This window comes from Melanaphis sacchari, unplaced genomic scaffold, assembly GCF_002803265.2.
Source record: "Melanaphis sacchari strain LSU unplaced genomic scaffold, SCAv2.0 Contig31_pilon_pilon, whole genome shotgun sequence".
Lineage (NCBI taxonomy): Eukaryota > Metazoa > Arthropoda > Insecta > Hemiptera > Aphididae > Melanaphis > Melanaphis sacchari.
In genome coordinates, this window is record NW_020271193.1 from 828,042 (window position 1) to 847,373 (window position 19,332).

General features: G+C 25.2%; 3 protein-coding genes and 1 long non-coding RNA gene across 6 annotated transcripts; all 4 read left to right on the forward strand.

Annotated features, from left to right (window-relative positions):
* Nucleotides 1-296: 296 nt before the first annotated feature.
* On the forward strand, nt 297-2,170 carry LOC112596368 (ADP-ribosylation factor-like protein 8B-A). The gene is made up of 4 exons (XM_025342010.1): nt 297-576; nt 1,380-1,534; nt 1,600-1,761; nt 1,827-2,170. Exons 1-4 carry the CDS (start codon nt 454-456, stop codon nt 1,954-1,956), a joined length of 570 nt encoding a protein of 189 aa, XP_025197795.1. The 5' UTR covers nt 297-453; the 3' UTR covers nt 1,957-2,170.
* A 1,395-nt stretch (nt 2,171-3,565) lies between these two features.
* On the forward strand, nt 3,566-5,025 carry LOC112596354 (solute carrier family 35 member E1 homolog). The gene is made up of 5 exons (XM_025341994.1): nt 3,566-4,030; nt 4,092-4,162; nt 4,223-4,489; nt 4,557-4,799; nt 4,859-5,025. The coding sequence occupies exons 1-5, from the start codon at nt 3,712-3,714 to the stop codon at nt 4,997-4,999; spliced, it is 1,041 nt and encodes a 346-aa protein (XP_025197779.1). The 5' UTR covers nt 3,566-3,711; the 3' UTR covers nt 5,000-5,025.
* Nucleotides 5,026-6,793: 1,768 nt separating this feature from the next.
* LOC112596384 lies at nt 6,794-8,279 on the forward strand. 2 transcript variants are annotated; one of them, XR_003114765.1, is made up of 2 exons: nt 6,794-7,115; nt 7,900-8,279. It is a non-coding gene; the product is annotated as an uncharacterized LOC112596384 (long non-coding RNA). The 2 variants fall into 2 exon arrangements; XR_003114766.1 differs by lacking the exon at nt 6,794-7,115 and adding an exon at nt 7,182-7,279.
* Nucleotides 8,280-8,477: 198 nt separating this feature from the next.
* Nucleotides 8,478-19,326, forward strand: LOC112596310. Of its 2 annotated transcripts, none has more exons than XM_025341918.1 (28): nt 8,478-9,244; nt 9,343-9,473; nt 9,620-9,788; nt 9,874-10,021; nt 10,092-10,198; nt 10,268-10,419; nt 10,496-10,677; nt 11,928-12,095; nt 12,164-12,253; nt 12,313-12,479; nt 12,558-12,732; nt 14,038-14,249; nt 14,316-14,494; nt 14,964-15,097; nt 15,161-15,268; nt 15,510-15,878; nt 15,932-16,183; nt 16,254-16,442; nt 16,708-16,827; nt 16,908-17,009; nt 17,070-17,339; nt 17,417-17,605; nt 17,688-17,843; nt 17,901-18,266; nt 18,362-18,468; nt 18,545-18,684; nt 18,741-18,907; nt 18,969-19,326. In XM_025341918.1, the coding sequence occupies exons 1-28, from the start codon at nt 9,129-9,131 to the stop codon at nt 19,185-19,187; spliced, it is 4,884 nt and encodes a 1,627-aa protein (XP_025197703.1). In that variant the 5' UTR covers nt 8,478-9,128; the 3' UTR covers nt 19,188-19,326. The 2 variants fall into 2 exon arrangements, with proteins under 2 accessions (XP_025197703.1, XP_025197704.1); XM_025341919.1 differs by having other exon boundaries at nt 9,346-9,473.
* The last annotated feature ends 6 nt before the right edge of the window (nt 19,327-19,332 follow it).

A 19,332-nucleotide genomic window follows, 5' to 3' on the forward strand; every position in this document is an offset into this window, starting at 1 on the left:
ACAGTTTTTTTTTTTTATGGATTTTAGGGGTCAATAGCAACGGTTATTACTTATTAGCCAGCACAGAAATTCTACAATAGAAGACTTACAGAATACACTTAATTGTCTTAATTGAAGGACAAATACCTAACAATTATTATAGCTGATCTTGAGTGTTGATTTGTGATTATGTTGGGTAAATTCCAAAGATAATGTTCATAATTATCTGTTATCTGACAGCTGTTTGTTGAACATTGATAAGCGAGGGGCTGAGTATTAAATAATATAACAATATTTGATTACTTTATGCCTTTGTACCTATTGGTTATTATTACGATTTAATATTTACTATTTACTATATTCTTAAACTATTCGTTACTTTTATAACTTGGTTTTAATTATAAAGTTTGGGCTTTATATTATATTCTATAAAAAATATTTACAGAGTAAAAGCTCAATAAAAATCAATAAAAAATGATGACCCTAATAAATCGGATACTTGATTGGATTAAGAGTAAATTTTGGACAGAAGAAATGGAACTTACCCTCGTTGGATTACAGTGTTCTGGCAAAACTACATTTGTTCATGTAATTGCAGTAAGTAACTTTGATTTTCTTCTAATTTAACCTTTTTTCCATAACATTTTTATTACTTACTCCTCTGTATATGGATAATATTAAGTTGTATTTACAGCTGTTTGAAATGTTTGAATACATTTTAATCTGAAAATATTAATTATTTGATCTTTTAATGATTTATAATTAATGACATGAAAAATTTCATGTATTGTATTTTCTTTTATATTTACCATATAATTACATATTAAATGTTTCATTCATAATATTAAGGGAGGGGTCTATTAATATTGTTCAGTGTTTTTGTTTTATTATATATATCTGTTAAGTTTATTGAGTAATCTAATTTTGTCTACTTGAATAATAATAAATAATATAATAAAAAGTGTAATAAGATCAAGGGTGTTTTTTATAAATGTATTGGATAAAATATTATAACAGGTAAATTTATACTTTTTATTTTATGAAATATGAATAGTTCTATATGTTAAATTAAAAACTTAGTTATTAATCAATATGATAATAGGGACAATAAAAATTCTTATAAATAATGCAAATAACAAAAGGAATATAAATTATCTACCTATTTAGAAACATACTTAATACATATAAACTGTTGTATATTTACAATTTAAATTTGAATAATATATAATTAACCTTTTATTAAATGTTCATATGTTATAGTTAAATATGGTAATTATGTAGGTAATATACAATAATATATAAAATTAACAATTGAAGTTCCAACCCACTTTTATATTATATCATATTTTGTCATTTATTATATTTTATTTGGTAATAAATAAATAAAATTACATTTTTAGTCTGGGCAATTTAATCAAGACATGATACCAACAGTTGGTTTCAATATGCGAAAAGTGACAAAAAATAATGTCACTATTAAAATATGGGATATTGGTGGTCAGCCACGTTTCAGATCAATGTGGGAGAGGTATTGCCGAGGAGTAAATGCTATTGTGTATGTATTCATAAAATTAAAATTCATAATTATATATTTGATTCTTAATTTGTAAATACTTACAGTTATATGGTAGATGCTGCAGACACCGATAAATTAGAAGCTTCAAGAAACGAGCTTCATAATTTAATAGATAAACCACAATTAGCTGGTATACCTGTCTTAGTTTTGGGTAACAAGAGAGATTTGCCAAATGCTCTAGATGAAGTTGAACTGATTGACAGGATGTTAGTAAAAATATTAGAAATTTTATTAGTATTGTTAAAAAATGTAAATTATATTTTTTATTCAGGAATTTAAATGCAATTCAAGATCGAGAAATTTGTTGCTATTCAATATCTTGCAAAGAACAAGAAAATATTGATATTACTTTGCAATGGTTGATTAGCCATTCAAAATCTAATCGTCAGTCATCAACGTAAAACTAATATTGGAAAATTTCATATCTAGCACTAAGTTTGTGCTAAAAATATTGAATCATTTCTAGATTTAATTTTTTGTTTAAGGCTGATCCACCTTCAATTTTCTTTTATCCAATAAAGATAAATTAATGCCATTTTTATCAATGCACTCCTGGTTATAAATTTATAATACAGCAACTAAGTATAGAAGTTCTAAATTTTAACATTTATATAGAAAATCATATTTTTGGATCAACCCTCAGTATATGTATTATACTATTTGCATTAATTTATATGGGTTTTATTACTTTTTTTTCTGTATTTATAACATATTGTATGGTTTTGTTGTAAGACGACTAATTTAAACATTTTTATGTAAGTTATAATTTAATCATTCAAAATTTATACATTTATATTATTATTTTATTATTATTTAAATTATATTTATATATATATGTATTATTCTATTAATCAGAAGTATATTGCTTCTAAGAATATTAATAATTTATCCAACTATTTTATACCTGAAAGCTGACCATTGTTACTTGGGTTTATTTTTTTTTGTAAATATTTAGTTGTTTAGGCATTAAGTCTATTATTGTAATACAGTATTAAAATAATTTCTGTCATGCCTAACTTAAATATCTTATTCTCATATTTTCTTCCCAATCTTAAATATTTAATAATTATATCGAACTTTAGTTATTATATTGTGTCTATAATATTATTTTATTTTACCTTTAATTTATAATCTATGAATAGTGTGTAGTTGTAATTGTATGTTACTTATGTAATTAGTTAGTTATTTTTATTTTTTGTTTTATTTATAAATAATCTTTAAACAATAGTTATTAAAAAACAAAGAACTGATTTCTAACAAGTAATGAATATTAAATATGGTAATGTGGCGTTTTATTAACTTATTTGAATAAGTTAACTTAATTAATAATTTTTTTAATTCGCTGAATTTTATTTTCAATGGCATAATTGTTGTTATGGTGATTTTATCTAATTATTTTTACAAGAACGTAGTAGGTAGTAATTAATTTGTGACCATAATTTCTTTATTCAAGAGCATAATAAACCCATTTGTTATCCATTATAAAATTAATATGTTATAAAACTAATTGTATTATTATCAAATATGAAAACTATCTTAGTGTGATTTTGTTTGATGCATTACTTATTCAAAAATTATTTTAATATTCGTTTGGGTATATTTGCATAACTTTAAGCTTATATATGGTTAAAGTGTATAACATGAAATACGAACTAGTAATTTAAATCTTTTGGCAATTATTGATTGGATTTGGGATCCGTTGTTGTTATAGAAAGGATTGGTCCATGGGGTTCAAAGCTCAATGTAGTCGATCGTTCAACTGTGATATATTATTTGAGTATATTTGATTTTTTTTTCCAAGTTTTCTTGCCACATGGTCAATCATGGCTTATCATTTCATGTCTAGTCACCTATCATCTTATCTAAAATAACACCATACCAACTCTTGAATGTGTACACGAGTCACGAACACGAAATTAAGAAATTTAGTATTAAAATTAATTATAATGCAAATTATCATAAAAAATTATAAAATTTATTCTAAATTTAATTTTTAATATAGTTGAAAAAATAATGAATCTGTTTATTTCTAGTTCAAAAACAAATAGTTTATGTTTTTTTTAATAATTTATATGAAAAAGACTAAGTTTATAGTTTCAAGCAGTTGAAAATATGAATTTTATGAAATATATTTAATTTTAAAGAATTTAGTAATTATGGTCTTAGCATCTAAGGAAGTCGTTACCGTGGCTTTGTTGTGCTGTGTATGGTATGTAGTAAGTTCCAGTAGCAATGTAGTTGGAAAGACACTTTTAAACCAATTCCCATATCCAATGACTGTGACCATGGTACAGCTCCTATCCATAGCTGTTTATTCTGGTCCGTTTTTCAACTTGTGGGGTGTGAGACGGTTTGTAGACATAAGTTGGCCCTATTATTTTAAGTTAATAGTGCCACTTGCTCTCGGAAAGTTTGTAGGATCAGTTTTTACGCATGTCAGTCTATGGAAAGTACCAGTTTCCTACACACACACAGGTAATATAATACATGAAATTTATGATTTCAGTTTTTAATAATGTTTATTTTGTTATTTCAGTAAAAGCTACTATGCCACTATTTAGTGTTGTTTTATCAAGAATAATACTAGGAGAAAAACAATGTTTAAAAGTGAGTAATTGAAAATAATATATGATATTTTTAATCTAGTATTTATAACTTTTGTTATAGGTCTATTTATCATTAGTACCCATAATTGCTGGAGTTGCTATTGCATCTTTTACAGAAATATCTTTTGACATAATAGGGTTGATGAGTGCTTTGGCAGCTACATTACAACACACATTACAAAATATATTTTCTAAAAAAGTACTTCATGATACTGGTATTCACCATTTACGGCTATTACATATACTTGGTCGTTTAGCATTGATTATGTTCTTACCAGTGTGGCTTTATTTTGATTTTTGGCACCTAGTGACAGTTTCAAATTTTAATGTAATTTAATATAATAAATTATTAATAAATAGTTAATTAATTTTACATTTAATAAAAAAAATTTTAGATGAATAATGAATCGTACAAAGTAATAGGTTTGCTTTTTACTGATGGCATACTTAGTTGGTTGCAAAATATATTAGCATTTAGTGTTATGTCAATGGTTACATCTTTAACTTATGCTGTAGCCAGTTCATCAAAAAGAATATTTGTTGTGGCTGCATCTTTATTTGTAATTGGAAATCCAGTTACTATTAATAATGTCTGTGGTATGGCATTGGCTCTTTTTGGTGTTATTGCATACAATAAGGTATGTATTCTAAGATAACTATTTGTAAAAAAAATATATATTTTAATTAACTATTTTAGGCAAAATATGATGCCAGACGAACAGATCAGAAACGTGTAATATTGCCAATGACATACCAACATACAAACAATTCTACATTTTGGCATAATGGTAATGTAAGTTCTGGTTATATTAATGGCAATAAATCATTATTTGTATAATTTTAAACGTGACAACTTCAATACAATTATAAAATTTTTTTTAAATTTAACAATGAAGTTGTTCATATATATGTTTTAATTTTGTTAATATTTTTATCTATATACTTATTGTATTATTTTATTTTTGATTGTATTACTTGTTGAGTTTTTATTTTTTTTTTAATAATGTTAAAAAATGGTTCTTTAAAAGTGTTATGTATATAATTATTATTTTATGTTATAAAAAGTGATTTTAAATTCTACTTTATTATTTTTGTATAAAATTTGTCATAATCAATTTTTTTTTTTACTATTTACAGTCAATACAAACTAAATACATTCATGTAAAAATCAATTCCATTGTTTATTATGATCTTTTAAAAGTATTGCATTTAGACCTTATTTATATTTTGTAAAGACTGTTTATTTTGTTTATGTTGCAAAATATCATAATATTAATTATTCTTTTAATTTCTCATTATAGTTTATACTAATTATTAAAATATTTTTGTAATCAATGCCAATTAAATTAAACTGTTACTTTTATATATTAACAAGTTTAATTTTTAATCTTTATTGAATAATTTTTTTCTATGAAAAATGTAACTAATGATTGTAAGCTTACTGACAGGGGATTATATAATAATTTATATGTTGTTATCTCTAATTGAGATTATGTTATATTTTATTTAAACATTAGTATGTTAAGTATTTTTTTTAAAATAAAATAGTTATTTTTGTAAACATAAATTGTACTTAATTGTTTAATTGTAATTTGTCCAATAATAGCTTAAAATGTAAGTACTTTTATTTTTTATGAATGTAAAAGTATTATAATTTGATTAAATTATATTTAATACATTTTCATTCATTTTTAGTATGAATGTAATACCTTAAATATTGGTCATATTATTGTCATTTTAGTTTATAAAATAAATTGATAATTAAAGCATAAGAATATATTTACAGGAGTTCTCATAAAACCGCATATTATGAAAGTTTCTTCTGTATTAATATTGAATGATGAGTATATATGCTATAGTACATCTAGAAACTGTTAATGTTATATTACGTATTAATTATTATAATTAATAGAAAATACGAATACAATAAGAGGATTAATATAAATGTATTCACCAATTGGTAAGTGGGCACACAAATACACAATTAAGACATCAATTGTCAATACTTAGTAGTGACATATGTAGTATGCATTTGTAATATTCTTCACTTAATTGTGCCAGATTAAAAATTATAAAAATAGTCTAGACACACAAAACAAGTATGTAAAAAAATATAAATATCACACGTTACAATGTATAAGCGATAATTAATTATTGAAATATAGATTGAAAGTATTAACTGTAATCAGCTAAATTATCTAAAAATTATAAGACTTAATAGTCACTGAATATTCTATATCTCTTATATTATATAATAAATATATGTTCTCACATTATGTAACAGCGTCAACGTAACTCAGAAATTGGCAATTATGATTTGTAATTGAACTCAGAAAGTTAGAACTATACATTATATAGTTATCTAGACCACATACTTAATAAATGTAAATATTATTATCTTTATAATGTCTATGGTCTAGTCGAAGGTCGAACAACGGTTTATATTGTCTACAATAGTACGAACAGTATGAATGTATGATGATTGATGAACATTGAACAACATCTCGGTTGCACTATGACCATTGATAAAAACGTAATCGACAATTGTGAACTATGATAAAAAAAACTCATCAAAATTAATTGTTATTGATAAATCTAATTTTTTTTTTTATGGTTTAGACCATTGAACTCTATATGATAACTGGAATGCTCACCAGTCATAAGACCAATGTAAACATAACCGAGATAGCGTGTTAGAAAAAGACAGCAGATAAGAATGGTGTTGCTATCTTTTTTTATCACACATAGTTATATGAATTGATTACCAATACATTTTAAATTCGTTGTTCGTTTAACGTTTTGACTTTTGTTCTGCCTTCTGCGTTCTCAAAGTTTTAAAAATAATTAAAATAGTGTGTACCTACTGTGCAGTTAAGACTTAAAATGGTGAATTTTTGTAGTGCCTTTAATTGTGCTAGCTCTAGTGATGTTAGAAAAGACTTGTCATTTCACAAGTTAGTATTAAGTTATTATATGGTGTTATTGATTTTACTCATTGATATTTTTAAACAGATTTACATCTATTATTTTAATATATTCTGCAAATATAAAAAATAATAACTTTAAAAAAGATATTATATTAAAAGTGCAAAGACAATTTTTGGATCAAGTAAAAAATGTAAATCCTATACATCCAATTATTGATACGTGCACTTTAGAATTACACGAAATGAAAATAGTAAAATTTATATCTTCATATTATTGTACTTTAAGAGTCCATACTGAGTATAAAAAATTGACACAACAAAATCAAGGTTTAAAATCATCCCTTAGACACAAATTAAACAAACTTATTTTATTTAATCATGTTTAGCCTGAGTTTTATAATATTGATTACATGTGTTTATAAATTTATTTTGTGTGTTATAATATATAACCACTTTATGTTTAATTATACTTTTATATCCAACTTCAGCACTCTTGTCATTGAAAATTGTGCATGTTAAATACTTTTATATAAGCTTGATTTATTTTATAATTAATATATATTTTCATTGTATGCTTTTATTTCAACACTACTGCTCATTTATGCACTTATTTATCATAATATAACATTGTTAACTTGTAGTGTATGATTTTATTTTAATATGCTTTATGCTTAATGCTTTAAAATTTAATAAATCTATTTATTTTAAACTATTATATTTTACAATGGTTTCTTATTTAAATGAATATCTTGATAGTTTATTTTAACTGTAATACCTTTTTTATTAATTTATAGTTTTATTGTCATTACAGGAAAAATATCTAGCTGAAGTCAACTCAACATAAGTTACATTAGTTAACTTAACAGATCATATAACTCCAAGGTTATGAATATAGTTAAAGTATCTACAAAGTATCATAGTATCTTTAAATATTTATTTATTTTAGGAAATTTGGCCATGAAGTATAACAAAATGTATTGCAGATTTTGTTTTTCTGGATATTTCCAGTACTAATATTTCCTAAATTATAAATCTACAATATTAAGCTTAAGTTAGGAAAGTAGTAAGTACAATCTAAAGTAAGTAGTAGATATAGCTCCAGGTAAATAGCGTAAGTACACTTTTATTTCAATTATGATTAATATTATAAATACTATGTTTATATTTTAATAAATATTATTTTACTAAAAATGCAGTTGTTATTTCATATGCTTGAGTTATGAACTAAAACCTTCTAACTTTCAATTTACAACTTAATTTATTCCCAACTTAAAATTTCCTATTACTTCCTTTATATGACAAAAAAATGCAGAAGTCTACAAAAAAACATGTTTCAATACTTGTTATATTATTTTAAATTATAATTATAAACTAATAAACTATTTATTTATCATTTAATTATTTATATTTTATTAAATTAATAAAAAATATTTTGTGGAAGTTAAAAAAAATAATGAGGTGCAACTACATTTTAAGAACCAAACTAAAATAATATCGCGGTAAAATATGAAATTAAGACATTAGCGCCATGTGCAAGACAAAGATAGTAACACCATTAGTATGTGCTATCTCATTCTAACATCCTCTTTCGGGCAACACTGCTTGGTGAGCATTCCAGTTATCATATAGAGTTCAATGGTTTAGACACAGAATATATTTAATAATATTTATTCTGTGATCTATGCACTCCAAAGTCTTTGGTACTTTGGTAGGCTATAAACACTATAAACACTATAAACAGTATAAACATATTAAACATTATGATACACTATGTGTCTACCTGACTGATATGATAACACTGTATTCCATAGAATAAGAGATTTATTCTGTGTTACTATTACGATATATAATAAGTGATAACATGATATTTTTTAAATGTTCGATTCGAATGTCCCAAACACGGACTAACATAGAAAGTATCTGAATTTAGAAATATAGAATACATTATTAAATCTAAATTCAAACCTTTTCAGTCATACGTTTAGTAGTTGTTTGGGTGATTAATGATGAATAAATAAACTAATCTAAAATTTTGTTGAAATGACTTGCTTGTACGGAGACGTACTGAGCTTAAAGCAGCTGTTGAGAGTTGACAATATTGTAAATGCTGTTAGTTTTCAAACGAATAACAGTAATATTTTTGCACTGGTACTAAGGTAAATGTTTCAGTATTTTCAATATATTATAAAATGATTAAAATTTGAATTAATTAGGAAAAACCTTCTATTATATAATTTTGATTTTATGTTTACAGTAGCAATGATCTCATACTTTATTGTGATCATGTCCCTCCATCTCTCAAATGGTTGCCTTGGCCCAAAGATGACAGAAAAAAAATTGTTTCCTTAGCGTTTAAATCTACTAGTGAAAAGCTTCTTGTATGTGGTAAGTTTATAGTATATTCAAGCTGTTCTAGCTATATTTATTTATAAACTAGTTTATATTTTTTTCACATTTACATTTAAACGCTTGATGATAAAATTGTTGATACTGTTGCTGGATAAATTATGAATATATTTAAAATATTTTAGGATTTGATTGCACTTTATATTTGGTGTTTGTTCGTGAAATTTTTGAACCAAGAGATGGTGATCGAAGAAATAAGGTAAAAATTATTAGACCAGCTCCTGGGGAACCTACTAGTTCCTTAAATCCAACTGCAATTACTTGGTGGACTCCTGTAGTTCCTACATATTCAAGGTAAATTCATTTGTATGACGTGTTTTTACTTGTATTTAAATAATATTAGGTATTAATTAATAATTATTGTTTGTATAATTTCAAGTGATATTGGTATTGTTGGAGGAAATATAGGAGAAATTGTTTTTGTTAATCTCCGTACTGGAGCTTGCCTTGGATCCACTTGTGTGAAATGTTCTATAAAAACTCTAGAAATATTAAACGAATCATGTTCTAATACAGTTTGGTTGATTGTAAGTTTAGTATAATAGTTATTACATTTTATTAGTATAACATTTGTTGTTATTGTAATGTTGTTCTTAGATAATCAGTAGTAATGGAGATCGTTGGAAATTATTGCTTGAAAGTTTTGATGTAGGGTACTGTTGGCTGAATCCCAAACCACATAGTGTACATGATAAAACAACTAAGTATGACTTATTAGTTAATTATCATTTGGTTTAATTAATTTATTGTAATACATTCATGAAACAATTAAGGCCAACTAATGCATTGAATATTGATACCATTGTTCCTGTTATATCAAATTTTCCTTCTACACGAGCTAGATTATTGGGATTACGACAACTTTTTATAGAAAAATTATCTGCACCAAAAAAACAAAGATCCGTGATAAATTGTGTTCAAAATGGTATTTATTGTACATTTGTTTTTGGTTAAAATTTTTATTATTAAGTTTAGTTATAATATATTTCGTAATTTTTTAGTGCCAAATGAAAATAAACATCCAAAACGAAGTTTTTCGTCTGATACAATCACTTCTGGGTGTTCTTGTCCTAGTACTGGCCCATCACCTGAACCTATTGCTAGTGTAGTTGACATGAAATCTAATGTACAGAGTCATTGTGGTAAACAAACTATTGTGAGCTTTTGTTCTAATCATATTTTGGTAAGCTAATAAATATCATATAAAAAATAATATAAAAATAATTATAATAATTAATAATTAGGGCTCGGAAGTTGTAGGAATTGCATATTATTCTGTATGCTCTCAATTTATAGCTAACCAAGTTAGAAATTTGATCTGTATAATGGAGAGTTAAAAAATTGAAAATTGAAATGCATATCTTGAATATTTTGTCAACTTTAGTTATAAAAGTGCATATTTCATTGATTTTATACGCATATTATGCACATTTAATATTTCTTTAAATAGGATTCTTTTCTTTCTTAACCTGTATATTTCAATTAATATTGAATATAAAACTCAAAATTTTGAATGAAGGTATTTATTGTAATTAAAAAAATAATGATAAAATATTTTTAGATCAAAAAGATGTCAAAATGCCAACCAGTTATACATTTTTTTCAGTTATAAACAGTTTTTATATATACAGTAGACGCCGCTTATAAGACTCACTTTGGGACCAGTACAAAATGAGTCTTATAACCGAATGAATCTTATAGGCGAAGTGGAAAAAAAAATTAATTACGTATTTATAAATTTTATTTTACTACATATTTTGCTTTGATTTTAATACATTAACACATATTACATACTTTATTATTGAATAAATTTAATAATCCCGATAAAAAAAAACTAAAATTATAATCGATATAATTATCGTTGCGATAAATGTGAACTTTTATCTGCGATAAAAATTATTATACGTTATAAGGTACCAACAGAAACTAAAAATAATCAACACGAATATTATTTCATTTTTCAAAACCAATTTATTTCTAAATTATAACCAAAAAAGTTTATTTTCTACTATTTATTTTACGAAATTTGAGCCTTATAACCGAAGTGTTGAGTCTTAAAACCGATTTTTTTTTAATGTATTTGGATACGTCTGAACCGTTTCAGACTATTTTGAGTCTAATAAGCAACTGAATCTTATATCCGTGAGTCTTATAAGCGGCGTCTACTGTATTATTATTTTATTAATTTATTAATAAAATCTGATGTATTTATTTTTTATTTTATTTTTGAATTCAGAATGATTTTTTTGTATATTTCTCAATTTTTTCGTGCATATTTTATCTTTTTTAGCTCTTACAACTTCCGAGCCTTATTAATAATTAATTGAAATATATTCAATTAAGTTAAATGTATTTTTCTTAAATAATAAACTTATAAATGTTATTTTCTTGTTACTACTACTAATGTTGTATCATAAATTTTCATAATTATAGGTACACGCTTCTGGATTTAACATTAATCAACCATTGGTGTACAAGTTATTTAAAGGAGGAGATGTCGATAAGTTTTTATATACTGATCAGTTTATATTTACCTCTGAAAATGGCGGTACTAAGTTGAGTGTTTTTTCTTCTAATCTTTGCTTACTTAAAAATGATATGGTAATTTGTTTTTAAAAATTTTGCCATAATCGTTTTGTACAAATTGTATCGTTGACATAATTTTACAGGAAGATGACAAAGAAAAAAGTCTTTTAGGTACTTTTAATTTTAACAATGGAGAATTAATTTTGGATATGTTTAGAGTATTGGGAAGAAAAGTAATAATTACTTAAATTATTCTATTGCTATTAGAATTAATGTTTGTATATATTTTTAGATAAAAGAAAATTTAGATGTTTCTCAAAGTATATCTCCTAAAAATAAGAATCGTTCCTCAATTAATAAAAAAAAAAAGTGTGATCGACAACATACTCGAAAAGATAATACTGTATCAGAATTGTGTGCAATTGTTACTAATTGTACATTATATTTTTTGAATTTAAGGTAAAAATGGCAAATTGCCTTTTTATAATTTAATATAATTCTTAATAATTTGTGTATTTATATTGAATTTTGTTATAGTATTAAACCAGAAGAGATAATATTTAAAAATATTATGGCTGGTGCATTAGATCATGCAAATAATTTGTCAGAAGCATTTGATGTTGATATAAGGCCTATATTGGAAAGAGCTGCTGATCAACAGCTTAGTGCTAGAAAATTTGAAGAAGCTACTCTACTTTATCGATTATCTAAGGTAAATAAATTATTAATTTATACTTTATTTAGAATAGCAGTACATTACTTTTGCATACATTAAATGAGGTCCTGAATAATGCTGTTTCTTGTCGTTGGAAAGTTATTCTATAATTGGCTACTCATTGATGGTAGTTTGTAACGGTTGTCAGTGGGATATAGCATATTAGCAGAGTCAAATTTAGGAGAGGACTGAATGAGGTGAAGCCCAGGGGCCCCCACAATTATATGATATTTAAATTAGAATACAGGAAAAATATTTTATTTATATTTACGCACATATAATTAAATAATATTGAACTTAAAAATTTAAAAATTTTAATTGTATTCACATTTATTAACAATGAACGGTGTCTAAAAATCTAGATAAAATTGGTCTTCATGCCGTTTGTGATCGGTATGCACTGTCGATTGTAATAATATTAGTAAATGCATTTCTAAAATATATGCACGCGTGGGTCTGGAATTTTGTCAAAATGTCGTTGTTCTTCGCATTTATCTTGTTTTTATGATTAAAAACAGCAGTAGTGAAAGATTATTCTCTAATTTAAAGTACATAAAAAATAGTTTGCATACTTCTGTGGACAAAGACAGGCTCAATCATCTAATGATAATGAGTTCTGAGTCTGATATTTTAAAGAAAACTTGATTTTCAAAACATTATTGATAAGTTTGTACAAATAAAATTAAGAAAAGTTTCAGGCATTTAAATTTTAATTACTTGACTCTATTATTTATTATTATTTTTTATTTAATTACTTACACTTAATATTATGATGATATTACTTCTACTAGTTATACTTAATTTGATTGTTTTTATAATTATTTATTATTATGTAAGTATTTAATTGTTACTACTACTAAATATGATAATAAGTAAAAAAATATATTTCCTTGTTTATGTATAAGGGGCCCTCACAATGCATTCTGCCCAGGAGCACCACATATACCTAAATCCGCCCCTGCATATTAGGAACAATTATTGTTAATGGTGCGATGAACACATACTAACAACACTAGTTTTTATTTGCTACTCATTGAACTTTTATTCTGAATAGAGCATAGTTATTTGTTTTTAAATTGTCTAGTTTATCTTGATATTTTTGACAACTGTTGAAATTTGAAAAATTCATTAGTTCGTAAATTATTTTATACCAAAAAAAATATAGTTTTTAACCATTTTTCTTTTTCAATTTTAGCAGTTTTTGAATGCTAATTAACTAGACTGGTTAAACATAATTACAGTTAAAATTTTTACTCTGAAAAATGTATGTTTAATCTAATAATCTAATCATTTATATTACAGACAAATCCATTAAAACGTGTGCTTAGATTAGCATCTTCTGGAAATACGGATAAAGTTGTTCTTTTTGTCAGCACGCTTTTAGAACAAGCTCATCCAAGAGATCTCACTGCTTTAGAAAGGTTACATATTTCAAATTTAGCTGTAATGAGCTATACAGAGCAATTATTACGTGCTACCAGCCGAGAAAAAACTAGACTCGAAGCTAAATTTTTGTAAATAGACATACAAATTAAATAATTTTGAATATTTAATTTTAATACATTATTTTTATGATATAGGCGTTTATTATCAGAGAACAATCATTATGATGAAGTTTTATGTGTCAATATAGTTGGTCAAAGTCGTTTATGCAATGTGTTAAGATTTTTAGCAGTTGAAAGAGGATTACACAATGAAGTTATTACAGTTTTAGTTAGTTTAATGAGTCAACAATCTACTGATAGTCAATACTTGCACTGTAAGTTATTTTCTACAAAATATTAAAGAACTTAGTTGGTCTAATGTTTGAAACTTACTTTTTATGACCTGAGGTGACTGGCATTGTTAACATACTAAAAATAACCGATAGGCTACTAAATTAAAAAATATATTTTATGGCAATTTAACACCACATGTTTGAATCAAAATTTTTATTTGTTGCTTGTATTTTTATAAAATTACAATTTTTGAAAATAATTTGGCAAACAAAATAAGTTTGACCCTAATTACATAATTTTTTATTTTCAAGACATACTATAGCAATTAAAGGTGATGGTAATTAATTGTTATTTTAACTCCATATTAAATCTGAACATTTTTCATCAATATTAAAATTAAAATAATATGGTGGTGTAATGAATACCACAAAGTTTTTAATAAATGACTCATATTTGATAATTAGACATAAATGATTTTACATATTTTTAAAAATAAATATGGTGTTTTAGTAACCGAAGGATTTTGGGATTTGGTGTCTGAATCAATTTTTACAGAAGCATTAGTTGCCTGTAATAAATTTACAACACTTCATTCTAAGTTTGTACAGGCAAATTTGCATAATGTTTCTCAAGATGTTCTTTTGGTAAGTTTTTACAACGGTACATTACATGGCATAATATTTTTAACATTGTTGTTTCTACTTTAGAAACTTAAAATACTTTATGATCCAACCAACCCAGCTTTGCGACCAATTTTACGTAAGGTATTCCAATTTAAAAATGAAACTGAGTCTATATCTGAACAAGATAATAATGTAAGTACATTCTACTAATTTGAATAAATTTAGTATTTATTTACTATTTATAAGCTGCTTAAGAACATTAAAAATGTTGAAATAATAAATAAGTTTAAAGCTTTTAAAAACAGTCCAAATATTCATATTTCAATCTTTCTCTGGTTTGAAAATTGATTATAAAGAATTAAACTTTAAAAAATTAAATCTATTATTTTTCATAATATGTACTTGAGATTTTATGTTGCCAAATATTTTTCAGCTGACTTATTCTATTAAAGAATGGTTAACTACTTACCTTATGATTATATCCAGACTATCTTCAAATCAATATTCAGATGATTTTGTGGAATCAGTATTATATTCTCACCAACCTATTTCTAATATCTCTGATTCTGAAAATGAGATAGAACACAAGTCTAGTCTTGGAGCTGGATGGGCTCACGCAGCTCATATACGCAATCATAAACTTTATACGTGGGGACATTCATCATATGGTTGTTTGGGTGTTGGACCACATATGACTAAAATTGCTACTCCAAATCCAGTCTCTTGGTTTGTTTACATACGTGTTGAAGTTATTCAAGTAGTATGTGGTCGAAATCATTCGTTAGCTCTAACTACAAATGGAGTAAGTGTAATTTTGAATATTAAAATCTTTTAACTAAATTATAAACTATATAGGTCTATTCTTGGGGATCAAATCATTATGGGCAATTGGGTACTGGCCGCCGTGGTCAAGCTCCATATCCAATGTTGGTGGATAGTTTATCAAATGAGTTGATAGTAAATGTTTCTGCTGGACAATATCATTCTTTAGCCATTTCTACAAATGGAAAATTATGGACATGGGGTTGGGGTGTTTACGGTCAACTAGGTCATGGAGCTATTGATGATTGTGAAAAACCAAAACTATTGAAGACCTTAGAAAATGAAGTAATTTTAATCTTTAAAAAAAATAAATAAAATAAATAGATTAATTTAATTCATATTTAAATATTTCTAGAATATAATTAGTGCATACGGAGGTTATTCACATAGTATTGTTCTTACAAGCAATGGAAAAGTGTTCACTTTTGGTTCTGGTTCATTTGGTCAGTTAGGTAATGGTAGCACATCAAAAATTACTTGTCCAGTTCCTGTATATGGACTCTCTGAACCAATTAAATGTATTTATACAGCATACTTCCATAATGTAAGTATAACTCAAAATTTCATGATAGAAATATTAACAATAATATTAATATTACAGTTAAAAAAATAATTTGTATCTTAAGCTAAAGAAATTATTAATTTACTAATAATTATTAACATTAAATATTTACAAAATCAATTGTATAAATACATAAATGTTGAATGTAATGGTTTAGTTATAATTGTATAAATAATTATTTATATATAATATTATACAATATTATCATAAACAATCAATATTTTTGATTATTCTTCAAATCATCTAGTTAGCTTTAAGTGATGTTGGTCGTTTGTATACTTGGGGTAGTAGTCCACAAGTACTTCGGTTTCATGCACAATCACAAAAACGAGCTAGAAATCAACTTGTATTAAATGAAGGTGATCAAGTAAGTTTTTACATTATTATTATTATTATTATTTTTTTATATATACTTTTAATTAATATATAATAATAATTGGCTTTAAGGCAGATGATACAGAAATTGATGCCTTGACTGCTGATGATGGCTTATTACATTTAAGTCCAACACTTGTGGATACATCTCATATTGTTGGAGATATTTTTCAAGTATAATTAACTTTATATTTTTAAAATATAACTATAATAATTTAATGATCCCATGTTTAGATGTGTTGTGGCTGTCACCATTCAGCTGTTATTAGTACAACAGGACAATTATATACCTGGGGACTTAATTTAGATGGTCAATTAGGAGTGTCAGGTATACGTGAAAGACTTGTTCCAACTTTAACATTAGTTGGCCCCCCTTCAGTTATAGTGGATTCATCATCAACCAGTGGCTCACTAATAAAAGAAGTTAGATGTGGGGCTGATTTTACATTAGCTTTAGATGCAGCTAATAAACTTTGGGGTTGGGGTAGTAATCATGAAGGACAAGTAAGTATTTATTCTTTAAATTAACTTTTAAGTATTGATTACAAATTATTAAATATTTATTAAATAATTTTTTTTAGTTAGGTAAAATTCCTGAAGAAGACTTAGCCAAGACATTATTAGATGGTAAAATGGTTATGATAAAGTCAACTAATAAAGTAATTAAAATCCAGCATGGCACTGTAAATAAGTTGGACTCTCCAATTGAAATAGTATTGCCACAATTAAGATTTTCATTTTCCAACATCAAAGATATACTTTCGATTCAGGTAAGTTATACTTATTATAATTTGATAGTTTATTTGATACTAGAAAAATTAGTTTTAATTTTTTTTGTTATTGGTTTTCTAGGTTAAACGTTGTATTAATTTTCCTGGATTACCTTCATTTGAATGTTTTCTTGAAAATCTAAATAATTTAAGCAATTTATATGGTATAGATTATTTGTTACAGTATGCAATAGAATGGTTTTATCCTTATTATAATATTTCTTCTGTTGTGTCAATGGTAAACTTGTTGAATTAAAATAATGCAGTATGATAACTTAGAAAATTTTATTTTTAGTGTCTTGAAATGAAAAACCATCAAGCAATTAGCAAAATTCGATTGATTAATAATGAATCTTCTACAGCATTGTTTCATCAATTTGAAGCGTTTGTAGAAACAAGAGATTATGGAGAAATGTTTGGGTTTAATATTGAAGGTGGTCATGAAGAGCGGGCTTCTACTCCTCTTACACCATCTGAGGGCTTTACTATTAATCTTGAAGAAGGGGAGTTATTAACTTCTCTGCCAGAGTCGTTTGCATTACGTATGGCCACTGAAGAAACCATTGTAAAAGAATGGCCTGGAATCGCTAAACTTTCTCAGATGTTTGATTATTATTTCAAATTCCTACTAAAAGATGATTTGGTTTCATTTTTACATGAAGTATGTAAAAAATAAAAAAACTAATAATTTAAATCTAGTATTTATAATAATTATATACATTTATATATATTATTATAATAATAATTATTTTTTAGTATCTTACATACTGGTTGACTAAGTCTTTCCCAGTTGATGCTTTAGAACAGTTGTTGAAGGATCGATGGGATCAACTTAATCATTCATTAGGAATTTTGTTATTATGGTATGTTATGACAGTTAGTGTTTGGTAGAAATTATATATATATTTATTATTTTAATCATATTTTCATTTATTTTAGTAACAATGATGTATCAAAAGCCTGTGACCTCAATGAATTGAATATAAAAATTATGGACCCCAAAAAAATTCTAAAATGTTTTTCTGTGAATTTTTGTATGGAATTATGCTCATCTGTTTCGAAAAACATTCAAATCAAATGTTTGTTTATCATTGTTATTTTTTACAAATATTACAAAATATATTTATTTTTATAGCTGAAGATCAAAGAGACTTTATAAAGTTGTTAGCTACTGTTACTAATTCACCAGGTTCTTCATGGATTGAACCAGTATCAGAAACTAAAACTGAAGATTTATTAAACCGTTCAGTACAAATTCTTAATACTGATAAACTTCAACCATTTATGCACTTAGAATTTCAAGTATAAATGATAAATTTATTTTCTAAATTTTGTATTTAATAAATTTTATTTTATTTTGTAGGACACAGAAGTTTTAGGGAACACATTATTGGCTTATTCTTGTGGCCATCGTTATTTATCAAATGAACAATTTAATAAGGATTCTCAACAGGTTGTTGCTTGTTTAGATCATTTACCTAATACTGCTGCAGCCATTCAATCACTTCTACAAGATGTTAGTAATTCAGCTTGTCCAAATTGTGTATATGAACAAATAAACGGTCTTATTCAAAGAGATTAATTAAGTTTATAATTTTAACACCATTATTTATTACAATTTTACTATGTAATTTAGTGCTTACAAGTGTTTTAAATTGAAATAATCTAGTCGAAATTAGAAAATTTATACTTTGTTTAAAATTTAGTTAAAATATTTTTGTTGTGCA

Coding starts and splice junctions, on each gene's coding strand:
- LOC112596368 (XM_025342010.1), top strand. CDS start 454: ATGATGACCCTAATAAATCGGATACTTGATTGGATTAAGAGTAAATTT. Junction 1,535..1,599: donor CGAGGAGTAAATGCTATTGT/GTATGTATTCAT, acceptor AAATACTTACAG/TTATATGGTAGATGCTGCAG. Junction 1,762..1,826: donor GTTGAACTGATTGACAGGAT/GTTAGTAAAAAT, acceptor TTTTTTATTCAG/GAATTTAAATGCAATTCAAG.
- LOC112596354 (XM_025341994.1), top strand. CDS start 3,712: ATGGTCTTAGCATCTAAGGAAGTCGTTACCGTGGCTTTGTTGTGCTGT. Junction 4,031..4,091: donor AGTTTCCTACACACACACAG/GTAATATAATAC, acceptor TTGTTATTTCAG/TAAAAGCTACTATGCCACTA. Junction 4,490..4,556: donor TGACAGTTTCAAATTTTAAT/GTAATTTAATAT, acceptor AAAAAATTTTAG/ATGAATAATGAATCGTACAA.
- LOC112596310 (XM_025341918.1), top strand. CDS start 9,129: ATGACTTGCTTGTACGGAGACGTACTGAGCTTAAAGCAGCTGTTGAGA. Junction 12,254..12,312: donor TTAGAGTATTGGGAAGAAAA/GTAATAATTACT, acceptor ATATATTTTTAG/ATAAAAGAAAATTTAGATGT. Junction 16,184..16,253: donor TGAAGACCTTAGAAAATGAA/GTAATTTTAATC, acceptor AAATATTTCTAG/AATATAATTAGTGCATACGG.